This window comes from Filicampus tigris, chromosome 18 (genome assembly GCF_054856515.1).
Source record: "Filicampus tigris isolate MCC_2025a chromosome 18, RoL_Ftig_1.0, whole genome shotgun sequence".
Lineage (NCBI taxonomy): Eukaryota > Metazoa > Chordata > Actinopteri > Syngnathiformes > Syngnathidae > Filicampus > Filicampus tigris.
Genome location: NC_141234.1, coordinates 11,657,134 through 11,671,600, shown reverse-complemented (window position 1 = coordinate 11,671,600; position 14,467 = coordinate 11,657,134). Strand labels below are relative to the sequence as shown.

The 14,467-nt window shown below is 41.6% G+C and overlaps 1 protein-coding gene across 2 annotated transcripts; it reads right to left on the bottom strand.

The window, feature by feature from the left end:
• Nucleotides 1–3,091: 3,091 nt before the first annotated feature.
• eomesa (eomesodermin homolog a) lies at nucleotides 3,092–7,098 on the bottom strand. 2 transcript variants are annotated; one of them, XM_086015148.1, is made up of 7 exons: nucleotides 5,972–7,097; nucleotides 5,580–5,734; nucleotides 4,864–4,985; nucleotides 4,461–4,619; nucleotides 4,310–4,371; nucleotides 3,514–4,232; nucleotides 3,092–3,400 (listed from the first exon to the last, which is right to left on the bottom strand). In XM_086015148.1, the coding sequence occupies exons 1-7, from the start codon at nucleotides 6,664–6,666 to the stop codon at nucleotides 3,387–3,389; spliced, it is 1,926 nt and encodes a 641-aa protein (XP_085871274.1). In that variant the 5' UTR covers nucleotides 6,667–7,097; the 3' UTR covers nucleotides 3,092–3,386. The 2 variants fall into 2 exon arrangements, with proteins under 2 accessions (XP_085871274.1, XP_085871272.1); XM_086015146.1 differs by having other exon boundaries at nucleotides 3,092–4,232; nucleotides 5,972–7,098.
• Nucleotides 7,099–14,467: the final 7,369 nt, after the last annotated feature.

Here is a 14,467-nt window from a genome sequence, read left to right as displayed (position 1 = left end):
GGTGGCAGCCATTTTGCCACTTGCTGTCGACTGAAAATGACGTCACAGTTGCTCAGGGCTCATATAACGACAAATCACAGCTCACCTGTGTTCTGAAGCTGAGCCATGATTGGTCGTTACCTGAGCAACTGCGATGCCATTTTCAGTTGACATAAGTGACAAAATGGCCGCCCCCCCTTTGCTAGCTAAAACGGGTGAATCTTGCTGCTTAGCTCATATTCCACAAACGCAATATTGATTACAATGCCATGTTTAGACTAGTGAAGGTGCATAGAACATATTAGTGCAAAGATTTCTGGGGGTTGACTTCCTCTTTGAGTATCTTCTGTAAGGATATCTTTTGGTTGCCCCTACGAAGCACTCTCCCTCCTGCTGGCTTGCCAGTCATTTAACAAGGTTGACATTTACCAACACATCAAAAAAGGGCAATAATGTGAAGATAATCACAACTAATTGCCACCGTTCCATTCTTTCTCCCTTGGTCACTGCTAAAAGAGATGTCTAAAAATGTCGACCCAAACACAACTGCGCCCATGGCTAAATTTAGACTGTGAGAGCAGTAATAGTGTGTGACTGAAGGTGAAGAAAGAGCCTAAGGACCTTATCTGTGTTAAGATGTCAAAAGCCCTTTTTGGCCACACTGTCTCCAAATTCTCATCTGCCTTAGATTTGAACTTTCAAAGTGGTCACCAATAAAAAGCCTGAGACAAGGTCATGGACACACAACTGTTCACGCACACACGTTACAGATGAGAACGAGAGAAGGCAATTCTGTGTAAACTTGCTTGGTTTTCTCTTGTCCTTACAGGCCGCCAGTTATCGACATAACACAGAGTTGTATCGAACCATGATAGCAAGATGGTCACTTTTTCAGGTGTTATCTTGACGCGTCTATCTCCTATTACTCGACATGATCAGAATTTGTGGGCGCATGCTGTGCGAGCTGTCTATTGATTACATCCTATTGATCACTGTCGTACGTGTATGGATGGTTGGGAGATAAACATCTATTGACCCGATGCTGAGGATTTATGCTCCAAACTGTCAGCATTTTGGAATGTCTGTCAAAAAGGATCTTGAGCATGACATTTGAAAAGCTGTGGTTTAAAACTCAACACAAAAGAGGAAGTCAACCCAAACGTTTTTTTTTTCAAGAATATGTTCTATGCAAGCCCACTAGTTGAAACAGGGCATTCTGATAAATATTGCGTTTGTGGAATAAGTGTTAATCCACTCGTTTTTAGCCATCTCCGGGGGCGGACATTTTGGCTTCTATCAACTGAAAATGACATCACAACTGCTCACAACGACCAATCACGGCTCAAATTCAGAAAACAGGTCAGCCGTGATTGGTCGTTGTGAGAAGATAAAATGGCCGTCCCCGGAGATGGCTAAAAATGACTGCATTTTGCTGCTTAAACTTATATTCACCAAACGCAAAATTAAGCAGAATGCCGTGTTTCAACTAGTGAGTCTGCTGGGAACATATTCTTAAAAAAAATATGTTTGGGTTGACTATGTTCTATGCGCCTCCACTAGTTCTAAATACGGCATTCTGATTATTATTGCATTTGTGGAATATGAGTTAAGCAGCAAAATCCACACCTTTTTAGCCATCTCAGGGTGCGGCCATTTTGTCGCTTACTGTCGACTGAAAATGACATCACAGTTGCTCAGGGCTCAGGTAACGACCAATCACGGCTCAGCTTCAGAAAACAGGTGAGCCGTGCATGGTGGATATCTTTTTTTTTGTTGCCATTTTGCTTTTTTGATAAGTTTAGATTCAAACTAATGAAAACCCCAAATTCACCATCTCAAGAAATAGTCTACAAGAAACAATCCAAATGATAATTTGACCATGTGTTTAATCATGACTGTTTAAGAACTACCAAAATCAATGAACCTATATGTGAGATTTGTGAGATACACCTTTTGACACCCTAACCCCCAACCACGCCATTAAAAAAAGACCTTAGTGACGTGCTTGGCATCTGGAAAGCTGAAGCTGTCCAAAATGAATTCTATTTATTTGATTGGCTCTGATAAACAAATTGCTGACACAAGTGCAAACATTTTTATTCTTCAGGCTGCGATCCCCCAAGAGACTTTTTTTTTTTTTTTTTTTACAGCTTTCCTGAAAGGCCATGGTAATCTACCTCGTTAGGAGGTGTTAATTGGAGTAAGACTCCTTCTTTTTGTCAAGGAGTCTGACAACAGAATTAATTAGAAATCCAGCATGCAAATCAATTCAAATTAGGTTCGTATGGGGGAGGGTTAAAAGTAAGACAAATCGGTGAAGACACATATACTAATATTATGACTTCTCTTATAAAAGGCTCTGCTCTTTTTGATGAATTCACTTCTTCCAGCTGCCCCTTTGTACTCCATACCGGCAGTTTACCTTTTACCTGCTCGGGCTGATTGCAGAGTGAAATAATGATCTTAATCCATGTGACAATGTGGCCAGAGAGTTGATACACAGCTGTGTTTGTGCTTTTAGTTTTTAGACTCTGTTAGCTGTTTTGCCATAGATATGAATCGTTTTAGAAACTGTGCTACAAGAATTACTGTTCGAATTTGAGCATCCAGAAAAAAAAAACGTAATAGACACTGAATGGGATTTCAAATGAAAGTCAACTCAAGAGTTGTTCATGTGTGTTTTTGTAATCGTTTTTCACAGTGACACAATAATTACAGCACCCGATTTAGACAAACATTTCATGTATTTTAATATTAAATATATTTTTCCTTGATTTGAACACTGAATGTATTGACAGTACTATATATGGAAAATTGACAGCCTGACTGCAAGAAGCCTTTGCGGCTTTTTTGCATGATCCATTTGACTTTTTCACAAGTCATCCATAATGAGGACCAATTAATTCACTAAAAGGGCCAAAGACTGATATGACTCATATGTCGCAAGATTAATTATCATTAACCTGTAGCTCTTGTACACAAGCTTCAAATGTGCAATCACAAATTCTTACATAAAATTCTATTCCTGGACTAACCGTTTTGTTACTAATTTTTTGGATGCCAGCTTGTTAATTTTGCTGCGCTATATGAATAAATCACACCGACATTTGGATGATGCTTTATGAAAAGCAGCTTTATTTATCCATTTAATAACACCTCCATGAAGACAATTTGTACAAGGTACATCACATTCTAAAGTGCACGAATACTGTACAATGGAAACAATTTAAATACACAGGGGAGGGGGAGGAACAAATCCCATTTGTTTAAAAAAAAAAAAAAAAAGGATTTAAAAAAGGGATGTGCTTGTTCAAAACCAAACAATCACTAATGCATGTTTCTGCTCAGGTATGAGAGGGGTTGGCCTGGGAAAATAACCTTGTGCAGCTTGCTTGGGGGGAGCAACACTAAGCTTTGGCACCTTTAGAGAAAAGAGAAAAAAGACATTAACAAGGAATGGAGAGCACTCAGTTATATTTAGTTTGAATAAATGACAGTCTTAGGGGCTTGTGTAGAATGCATAATAACCCATGCCTTTTGGGTTGTCCTTATTGTAATCCTCAGTGGTCAAGTCTTCGCACTTGATGGTTGGAGAGTTCTCTGTGCTGGAGCCCCCGGGGGACATCCTGCGCCTCTTGCACACCATGGAGTACACGCTGGAATCACTAGAATCCACCGATTTCAGCGAGTGAGAAGTCTCCATCCAGGCGGTCGCCGACGACGCCGTTTCCTCGGGTAGCTTGTCTTTAGTGGCCCCCAGCTGGTCCTCTGCAAAGGCCGGCGGACTTGGGCGGGGGGACCAGGGTAGGCCTGTGGTCATCTTGCGCTGGTAGGAGCTTCTGGTACCCCAACCTGCGGCCATGGAGGCAAAGGCGGAATCGGGGTAGTAGCTAAGGGCGTGGGACGTCTGGAGGGATAGCGGCTTGATGCCGTAGGACAGCAGACTACTGGTGGAATAGTCGTTATCATAGGACAGGTCCAGCTTGTTGGAGCCCGGCTGCTGGACTGGGGGGACAAACCAGCGTTGGGCTGAGGCGGCGGCGGTGGCGTCCTCGCTCTGTGGGGACAGGAGGCTGTTGGTTTGGGGAACGGCCCGTTCGCTGCTGTAGAAGCGGTTCTGCGGCAAGTTATTGACAAACTGGTCCTGAAAGAACGGTTGCATGGCATAGCGAGCCCCCGGCACAATTTGGGTCGATCGGGGAGAGTCTGTTGGGGATGGAGTCAGCCTGTCGCTCTCTGGCGCTGTGTACATTCTGGACAAATGAAGATAATATGAACAATTAGAATGGAGGGCTGCATTAAATGGAATGTTATAGGGCGGGAAACCTACGAGTCATAATTGTCCCGAAAGCCTTTTGCAAATGGATTGTGGTCAATTTTCAGCTGTGTGATCTGGAGAAAAAAAAAAACAAAGAGAAATCATATATATATATATATTAAACAACTTTAAAATGAAAACTATATAAACATAAAATTCTTACATCTGTGTTTTGGTAGGCGGTGACGGCTATAAACTGGTTCTCTGGGAAAGTGAAGGTCTGAGTTCGGGCCTCGTTGCTCATGTCTTCCACTCCATCCTCTGTCACTTCAACAATGTGCAGCCGTGGTTGGTATTTGTGAAGAGATTGCAAGACTATCATCTGCAAAAGAAAATGCACGACGGCTTTAATGCAACACTTAGAACAAAACTGTTTTCATATCTTACGCAATAAAATTGCTGCTTGGCCTGTTGAAAATATAAAAGACAAGAAAAATCAAGCCTGCTTACATAATTGTTCATGAGTAAAAAACTAAATAATGCCACAGCGAATATCGACTATTTCAGATAAATAGAAAATGTAAAAAAAAAAGAAAAAAAAAGAAAGGAAACAGGACAGAATCTACCTGAGTGTTATTATTGTTGGCCCCTTTGTTGTTTGTCAGCTTCAACTTGCCAAAAGAGATTTCTTGCCTCATCCAGTGAGCGCCAGTGTTCGGGGATTCAGGATGAACATACATTTTGTTACCTGGAAAATTGACATCACATTGTGTTATATGCAAGAGAAAATTATGTCCCAAACAATATTAATTAAAAAATGTAATGTGTTGTTTCACCATTTAAATGCTTTAAGGTGAAACTATTTACTAAATGCAACATCATTCTCTGCTGTCCAATTATCTGAAAGTTATTCAGTAAATTTACAGACAAAATTGAAACTGAAATTTATTTTAGTCCACAGCAACAATTTACTTTAAACAACTTTTGTGATTTATAATGATCCACTAACTGTATCCTTTATATTAAAGCTTTGATGAATTGAAATATTTCGAAAGTTAAAAAAACCCACTAGTAGCAATGTAAATAATTCTTGATCAAAAAGTTACTTTGAATAAAATGAAATGAAGTCTAAAACCATTTCATTGTATTATTTTTTTGGTGTTGCACATTTGACAGAAGAAATTGTAAATGCTACAGTACCGAAAATGTGTTTTGTTCAATCAATATTATATTTCTGAGCATATCCTTTTTTTTCCTTGTTCAACCCTTATAAATATAATTATAACGAAATATGAATTTTCAAGTTATGACAAATCCACCTTTCATTCATTTCTTAACACACCTTGCATATTATTGTCCGCTTTTCCGCAAGTGACCCACTTTCCCCCTTGAAAGCGCCAATGATTCGGGTCGGCCAGAACAACTTCTACAAAGACGTTGTAGTGGGCCGTGAGGTTCAATCCGGTGATGTTGAAGCTCAGGAACGGGAACATCCGTCTGGGAATGGAAGCAATATATCTATTTTTTAATTCCATATTTTATTTTAAAGTTACATTATCTTTAATCATTAAGCACAATTAGTTTGCAATAAATTCAATGCGCAAGGAACGAATTACATGCATACAAAAATTAATGAATGGACAAAAAAAAAAAAAGATTTGGAACGTACGTAAATTTGTATTCGTGCGTAAAAGTACAGAATATGAACCATAAAAGAATTCTTGATATGCTTACCTGCCCTGTTTTGTGATGATCATTTCAGTCTGGTGCCGGTGGAACTTGAGCCACAGAGGCCGGTTGCAAAGATACACCTGCGCCCTCGGGCCGGCGCCGGAGCCGGGCAGAGACATGGAGCTGATGCCCGTACCGGGGTATGACGGGTACAAGCAACCAGGCCCCTGACTGAACTGGTAACCTCCGCTGCCGAACTGACTCCGGCCGGTACACACGGACGGAGAGGAGAAACCGGCGGGCGGCAGGACTGATCCATAGTGGAGTGATGCCGGGTACCTGGACCCTGTGGTGCCCGTGTACACGGACCCTGTTTGCCCTGCGTATGGGAAGATTGAACACGGACTGGCCATGTCGGAACTCGCCTGAGAAGACGAGATGAAATAGCGATCAGAACCCAGTTCGTCTAAGTTGTAACGCCGGCCGCTGGTCAGCTCGTCCTCACCGAGCACCGGGGAGCCTTTCCTCCCATCGGGGCCGGTTTTAGCGAACGTGTCCCCTTCTGGGTCACCCATCATCCCGTTCCCCACGGTGGTCAGATATTTCTTGGGAGCACCGTTGGACTCCGGTTCCGCCCGGTCCACTTCTTGATAATCTAGTTGAGACGGCGGCCTCGGGCTGTTATTTGCACTATCCGTCGAGGAGAGGTTGTAAAAGGTCTTGGGGAGAGCACTGGGGAGGATGTTCTCTAACTGCATGTTTCTGAAGACGAGTCAAGAGTCCACTGGGGTCAGTCTGAGCCAAAAAGAGGCGCCCTGCTCGGTTCTGGGGACTTGTACCCTCCCTCCAGAATCAGTGATGGAAGGGGGTGGGGTGGGGGTTCACAACCGTTCTCCTTCTCTCCGCTGGCTTTTCAGATCAGATGATGGCACAGACATGACTTTCAGAGGCTCTTATAAGATGTAGTCCTCCCCACAGCAAAGTGATTGGAAGCGTGAGGGGAGGAGCTTTTAGGGGAAAGTGCGGGGGCACCAGGCCTCTTCATATAGCCAATGGCTGAGCTTGGGCTCTAATTTAATTAGAAATCTCTTTTCACTCTCTCTCGCGATTTTTTTTTAAAGGAGCACACTTGTCATGAGTGTCTTCGTGCTTCTTTTTTTGTCTTTTAAAATCTCTGCAAAACAACTGCAAAATGGTCAGATTTCGTGTTTCCATGTAGAAATCTCCTTAGAAATTTAATTTAATAGACCCCCACACGAAAAGTTGATTAAATGTTACATGTAGAATATTGCATTGTTCTCATAATACGCTCCTCTAAATGTTCGGTGTCGACTTTTCGGTCGTCAAGTCCACGCAATAACAGTTTACTTCCACTCCAAAAAAACCCGAACACTTCCATGCGTCGACGGGGACGAAAAAAAAAAGTAAACACACGTGCACCTGGTATCCTTTAAGTGGCCTTCTTGCCTTTATTGCCCATCCGGGTTCACCAGCGTTGACAAAAAATGCAAATTAAAATGAGCACTTCAGATTTTGTGAAAAATAGTGGAACACAAACGTGAAAAATTCATAAGCTTTATTTATTGCAATTACGAAACAAACAAACAAACAAACAAACAAACAAATGGGCAATTTCATTTTAGGATTTTTTAAAAATGATCAGCATCAATACAACAAAACAAAAAAGACTATGTTTTGTAATGATGGTAGGCTCAATTATATATATATATATATATATATATATATATATATATATATATATATATATATATATATATATATATATATATATATATATATATATATATACACACACACACACACACACACACACACACACACACACACACACACACACATGTTTCTGACCTGGAAGTGCAATTTATTTATTATTTTTGTGCTAGAAACTCAATCATGGCATTTCACTTGGGATTATCTATCTATCTATCTATCTATCTATCTATCTATCTATCTATCTATCTGTCTTTGTGACAGGAACAATTAAAAGCAATTATGAAAGTAAACGTGACCATCAACGCTAAAAATTGAATGGAAGCGGTTTTAATTTAAACAAATAAAATAAAACAATTGTGACAAACGTACACTAACCATCAGATGGTAAAATGAAAATAATAATAATAATAATAATAATAAAAATATTAACAATGACAGTGAAATAAGTAAAATTACATAAATGCAGTTCTGACAAAACGTGTTATTTAATATTCTTCGTGATAACACTGTGCGAAACAATAAGCAGTATTCTCTCACGCGCGCTCTCTACCTTGCAAGCACGCATGCGCTCTCTCTCTCTCTCTCTCTCTCTCTCTATCTCTCTCACACACACACACGAACCCCCCCACACACACACGCACACGCACACGTACACTCTAGAATCGGCAATCCAAAAGGAATATTCTTAGTATTTATCTCAAACAATAATTGCATACCTTCGCTTGCTTATCGGCATGTATTGTAGACAGTGACCTCTAGTGGTTATTTCAGGTGTATCAGTTCACATACTTGACAGCAAGAGAGCACGTTTTCCCTACTGTTATCACACTTGCATCACCGCATCATTCTCAACTAAAGTGAACTTGTGACAGTGTGTGTAGTGTATCCATATGTGTATGTGTGTTGGGATAAAATAGAAGTAGCTGACTGAGATGAATCTGAGGGATATAGATCTGTGAAAAGCTGAGGGAGGATCTCGGCTGGAGGCTGATTGGCTCGTGCCATAAACGGGACGGTCAAGCTGGCCGCCGGGACATCGGGGGACTTGAGCTAATTGCACAGCACACGCCGTCTGTCAGTCAAACGCAGAAATCCTTCGCAAAAATGCAGGCGTGGAACCAATATAACTAACTAACTAACTAACTAACTAACTAACTAACTAACTAACCCCTTGTACAATGTGTTACTCATGTTATGAATAGTCATTCATAAAATAATTTAGGACTTGTAAAAATCTTGAGAGAAGGGATGTCTAACATATTTTTTGCAACATAGTCACTCGAGTCCCGATACGATACCCCGTCAATGCATTAAGCAAAAAAAAAAAAAAAGGGGGAGCAAACCCAATTGAATTCCAATAAGTCTACTAAAATAAAAACATACCGTATATATCAGAAATTCCACTTACTACGGGCTTAAAGGGGAAGTCACCAAAGAACTTTTCTTTACAAGAATATGTTCTATGCAGGACCACTAGTCTAAACTTGATATTCTGATTAATATTGTCTTTGTAGAATACGAATTAAGCAGCAAAATCCACCTGTTTTTATCCATCTTTGGTAACAATCAATCACAGCTCACCTGTTTTCTGAAGCTGAGCTGTGATTGGTTGTTACCTGAGCAACTGTGATGTCATTTTCAGTTGACAGCATGTGACAAAATGGCTGCCCCCTGAGATGGATAAATCGGGTGGATTTCGCAACGCAATTGTAATCAGAATGCCATATTTAGACTAGTGGGGGCGCATACATTGGGTTGACTCCCCTTTAAGGCAGACCTGGGTAAAGTAAAGGACGGCTTGGGGGCCACATCCGACCCACAGTCTCTGACCGGTTCTCACGTTGCTCATGAAGTCAAAGTCAAACGCAACATTTTCGCGTTATTCAGCAACTTTTCCAACCACTCTATCCACTCAAAGTGCTTGGAAAATACGAATTGCTTTGTACTTGTAACATTTCCAGCACTGAAAAGTTACAGGTATGTTCACAATCAACAAAGGTAAATATACCAGTTCTAGTTCAAATATGTTTTGTTGTTGTTATTGTTTTTTTGTTTTTTTTTTACATTTGAGAGTAAATGAAAATGCTTTTAATTTGACCCATGACTTATCAAACCTGAGAATGTGAAAGGTCAAAAGAAGAATGGATTTAGTGTGAGTGCGTGTGTGTGCGCGTGTGTGCAACAGAGCCAAAGTTGAGCATTTCAAGCATAAGCTGTCGCATACTTACTTAACGGCCCCCTCACCTATCAGCGTGCGGCCGTTGAGTGATGTGACATTAACATCTGGCTTTCACGACCTGCCTTTGCGATGTGTCTAGTAAAATCTGCTACTGTACCTATAGATGACTTAACATCTGATCATGAAGCACCAAACATATTCACCAAGCAACAACATTGTCTTATTTCTTTTCTACTACTACCGTCATCTAAATATTTCCCAAAAAGACCCTTTAAGACTCTGTTACCGCTTGAAAGCGAAAAAACAAAATAAACGTGATTTACAGGCCACCTATAAATAAACTAATTCCAAATGAGGTAGATGTTTAGATCCTCCTCATAAAGGAGCACCCACTTGTGACCTGTCAGCATGTTTCTTGACCACCTATAAAAGCCCAAGTGGATCTGAGATGACCCTCTCTGGCCCTGGGCCAGGGCCCGCGCGACAGGGGAAGGGAAGTCCTACCATATTGTTGTCAGAGTAGATCATCAACAGAGCACATGAAAGGAATACATTCCAGGGTTTATGGGCCAAGGTGGCTGCCGAAGCCTTTGCTCGGGACAGAATTCATGTACCCCATTGCAAGGATTAATAACGCAAGTCTCATTAGAGATCCTCGCCACCGAGACCCCTGGAGGGAGGGTTTGCTGGGAAAAGAACCAAGAGCAATGTGGGCCACGCCGGATCCCCGCTCCTTCGCAAATCATCACCCCTGAGAACACTTTTATTGGAGGGAATTCATCTTGCGTTATGAAGGATGTTCCCCCGGTGTATTTTCATGTCCCGATGCCATTTGAGCAAACGTGAGAGCTGTCCTTAAAGCACGGTCGTCCATAAAGGTAAAGAATGGATAATGATCATGCACTTCATTTATTGATACATAATCCTTTGCAAAACATTCATGTTATATTGACTTTACGTTGAATGGTGAAAGGTATTTTGAATAAAAAAAAAAAGAGATGTTAAAATTAAATAAACTAACATAGTGTCGATAGATCTTTTGTTACGGAAATATTTTTCGGACTTTTGAACCGGTCAAAATAACAAAAACAAAAAAAACTAGACAAATGCTGTTACTTTGTGATTGGGTGGTTGAATATGTTGTAAAGTCCATCTACAAGTAGCCCAGACAACACAAACCGTAAAGTTGAACAATTCAAATAACATTCCAAGTCACAACTATCTTTGCAAAAGAACAAAGACATTTGGCAGGGAATGAATCAAATCACCAACCACAGAAACAGAAATCTGATTCACTTAGGCCTGTAGTCATGGAGTGTGTTGTAAGACCCACCCACTTTGGAACTATCACTTTGCCTACAGGGCAAACCGTTCAACAGAGGACACTAACACTGTAGCGCTGTCAGCTGGAGAACCGGAAGAGACACATCCTCATCCTGGACTCCAATTCGACCTTCAACCACATCATCCCTGACATCCAGGTGCAGAAACCTCTGCAACTGGGCCTCTCATGCCAGCGCATTAAGGATTTTTTTAACAAGCCACCCTCAATGCATCAAACTGGGCTCTCATCTCCGCTCCGCCCCCACCCTCAGTACCAGTTCTCCACAAGGCTGTGTATCGAGTCCCCTTCTTTTCATTCTATACACGTATGACTGCACTCCGACCCATCCCTCAAATTCAAGTCATAAAGTTTGCACAAGTCATAAAGTTTGCAGATGACACCACCATGGTCGGACTCATCTCAGGGGAGGATGAGTTCTGACTACAGATATGAGGTCAACGGACTGACAGAGTGGTGTTCACAAAACAACCTCCCACTGAACACCATAAAAAAAACAAAGAGGTTGGCTGGACTTCAGGAAAGACAGAGCAAACTAGTTTTTTTGTTTCTTTTGTGTGGCTTTTTTGCAGCACTTACCCCAAAGAAGGACAAACATAATTATGGTTAGGTGGAGTAAGCGGATGTTCCAGGCAATTGACCATGCTAGTTTTATTTATTTATTTATTTTTTTTTAAATATTTGACACTGCTGAACTTATTTGACAAATGTGTGGCAAATAAGTCTTGTTTTCGTTTTGTCATTAATTTATGTTCACGCTCACATGACAGTTGGCAATTCCCCCCCCCCCCATTGTTTACTATAGGGGAATTTACTTCGAAATAGCAGAAATGGTGGACATCCTATGAGCTGTTAAAGACAATTTTGAATGCCTAATTTATTTATTTCTTGTGACAGCAACTAGGTTCTGAGGCAATAAACATTATTTTCTTTGTGATGTAAACCACACATGATATTTACCCTTGACTGGCCTAAATGTATATTATAGAATCTCTCCCCAAAGAGAATAAAACTATGTAAAATATATTCATGTTTGATGTCTTTTGTTGGCCATTTCAAATTTCATTCCAGCAGAGCAAATCATCATGAAATAGTAATCTTCTCCATCTGCAAGCAGTCAGTGAGCGAGACCCACGGGAATACTCTTTCTATATATATGCGACATGTTTGAATCTCTGGAAATACATTGAAATACAGCATGTTTCATCAAGCCAGTGGATTGCATATTTGCGTCATATCGATATATATACTGGAAGTTTCTCTGTCAGCGTGTCGCAGGATGCGTGCGTGTGCAAACGTTTCAGGGGGCAGTGATAATCCACTGACAAAAAAAAAAGAGAAGCCACGCAGCGGCATTCATGGAAATCGGATTGAAGCTGCACTCACTGTATTTGAATCCCCCAAGGCATGATAACATGATTTTTGGATTACTGCATTAGAAAGTGTCACCCGGCACCTGTGGGAAAAGCAGCAGGAAGAGAGTACATATGGAGTTTTAGCCATACCGCTACTCCTAAAGTAAGACATTTCTCAGTGTAGCACCAAAGTTAAAAAAAATTCTCTTTGGCATATGGTGCAACCCTAACTTGCTCTCTTAAATCAACGCCTGGTACAATACGAACCACCGAGCCGATTGTGACCCGACTGCATTACCACAGTAAGTCATTGTGTGTTTAAACTGACAAGGCCACGTGTACATGCTAGCTCATTGCCCCGACGCTCACCCTCACCCCCATTTCGGCGTCAACCTTTGTTGACCCATTTCTCTTAGTCCGGCCTCTTTGAAAAGCAGCAGAATTGACATAGGGGACCAGAGCAAACTAGCAGGTGCTAAAAGTTTGACAGTGTAGACTGGATGTATGTGTTCTGGGGCATGTGAGGTGTAAGGGGAGCGTGACGCAGTTGCATCGACTCACTGTTAAGCCTTGAAGAAAAACACTTGGTTGTGCGGAGTTGGGTTGAAATTTAGTGGGGAGGGGGTGTGGGGGTTAAGGTCCCACACATGTAGCAACCACGGCCACCGACCGCAGGGAAGGAGCACCCCTGGTTCTCTGTGCTTTCCCCACAGCACAATTACTGCCAAACAAGCTGGGCTTTTATCACATTGCTCAAGCAGACTCAGAAACTGCATTTCAAGGAGACATGTTTTTTTGTTGTTGTTTTTTTTCTTTTGGGGGGGGGACGGGGAACACAAACAGATTTACACCACGGGAGTATTCTGATGCTGCTCCGCCTTCAATGTGGTTAAATCAGTGAGTCAGAAGTGAGAATGTAGAGTTTTAACACATCTCGCTCTCAGTATGAAAGCTTCTACAGCGATAAAGGAAAGCCCTAACTGACTTGCTGTCTAACAAGCAGAGGCATATGCTAAGAGGGAGGCTTTGGAGACATAATTAATGGTATAAGATTGACCCCATGGAGATAATACTTTCCCTGTTTTGGTCAATTAGTCTTTATATTTAGTCTTTGGTGGAATACCATACTAACCGACTTAAAGAAATGCCAATTATTCACTGAAAATGCGCCCATTTCTGTTCTGGAGAAATGCATCCAGCATCCATTAGATATAATTAGAGCCCACAGAATGCTTTTGTATTAAAACATTTGCTGCAATCTGGCAGCTGTTTAATTTAGATGTACTGGATCATACATGAAAACACACACATACATGAAAACACACACACACACACACACACACACACACACAAACACATATATGCATACACAGAGGGACCTCAGAGCGACGGACGCTTTCAATATTGAACTGAGACCCAGGCCCGGTTTCTGTATTTACATGTAAATGGTCTACAACAATCTGCGGCCTCTTTCTCCTGTTCTGTCCCTCCAGCCGTCTGGGCCCAGGGAAACGAGCCGCTTGTCAGATGGGGGACCACATCAGATGGGCTCTCGTGGTTATGGAGCCAAGCATTCTGAGGAGAGGAGAGGCTGCCTGCCTGGCAGCCACTGAAACAGCAGGGACTCCCACATAGCATGGACATGGTCCATGGTCTTGTCTCCTTCATGTGCAGGAACGAACAGAAGGCCTCGTTTGCTGACGGCTGAGTGCGAAGCAGATATTTTCCATTGTCAAGTTGAAGACCACTCATGTTCAAAATCAATTAAAGGGGCACGATAGGCAGGTTTTCTAGAAGAGGTACGAGAACCTGGTCTCATCCTTGTGGGTTGATGTGTCATATTTGACAAATGTATGTGTGGATGTGGAGGGGTGGGTGTCAAGGATAAGAAATTATGAACAGCAGTGAGCATGCAGATCCAAGTCTCATGGCGGAGGGATGGAGCCTGT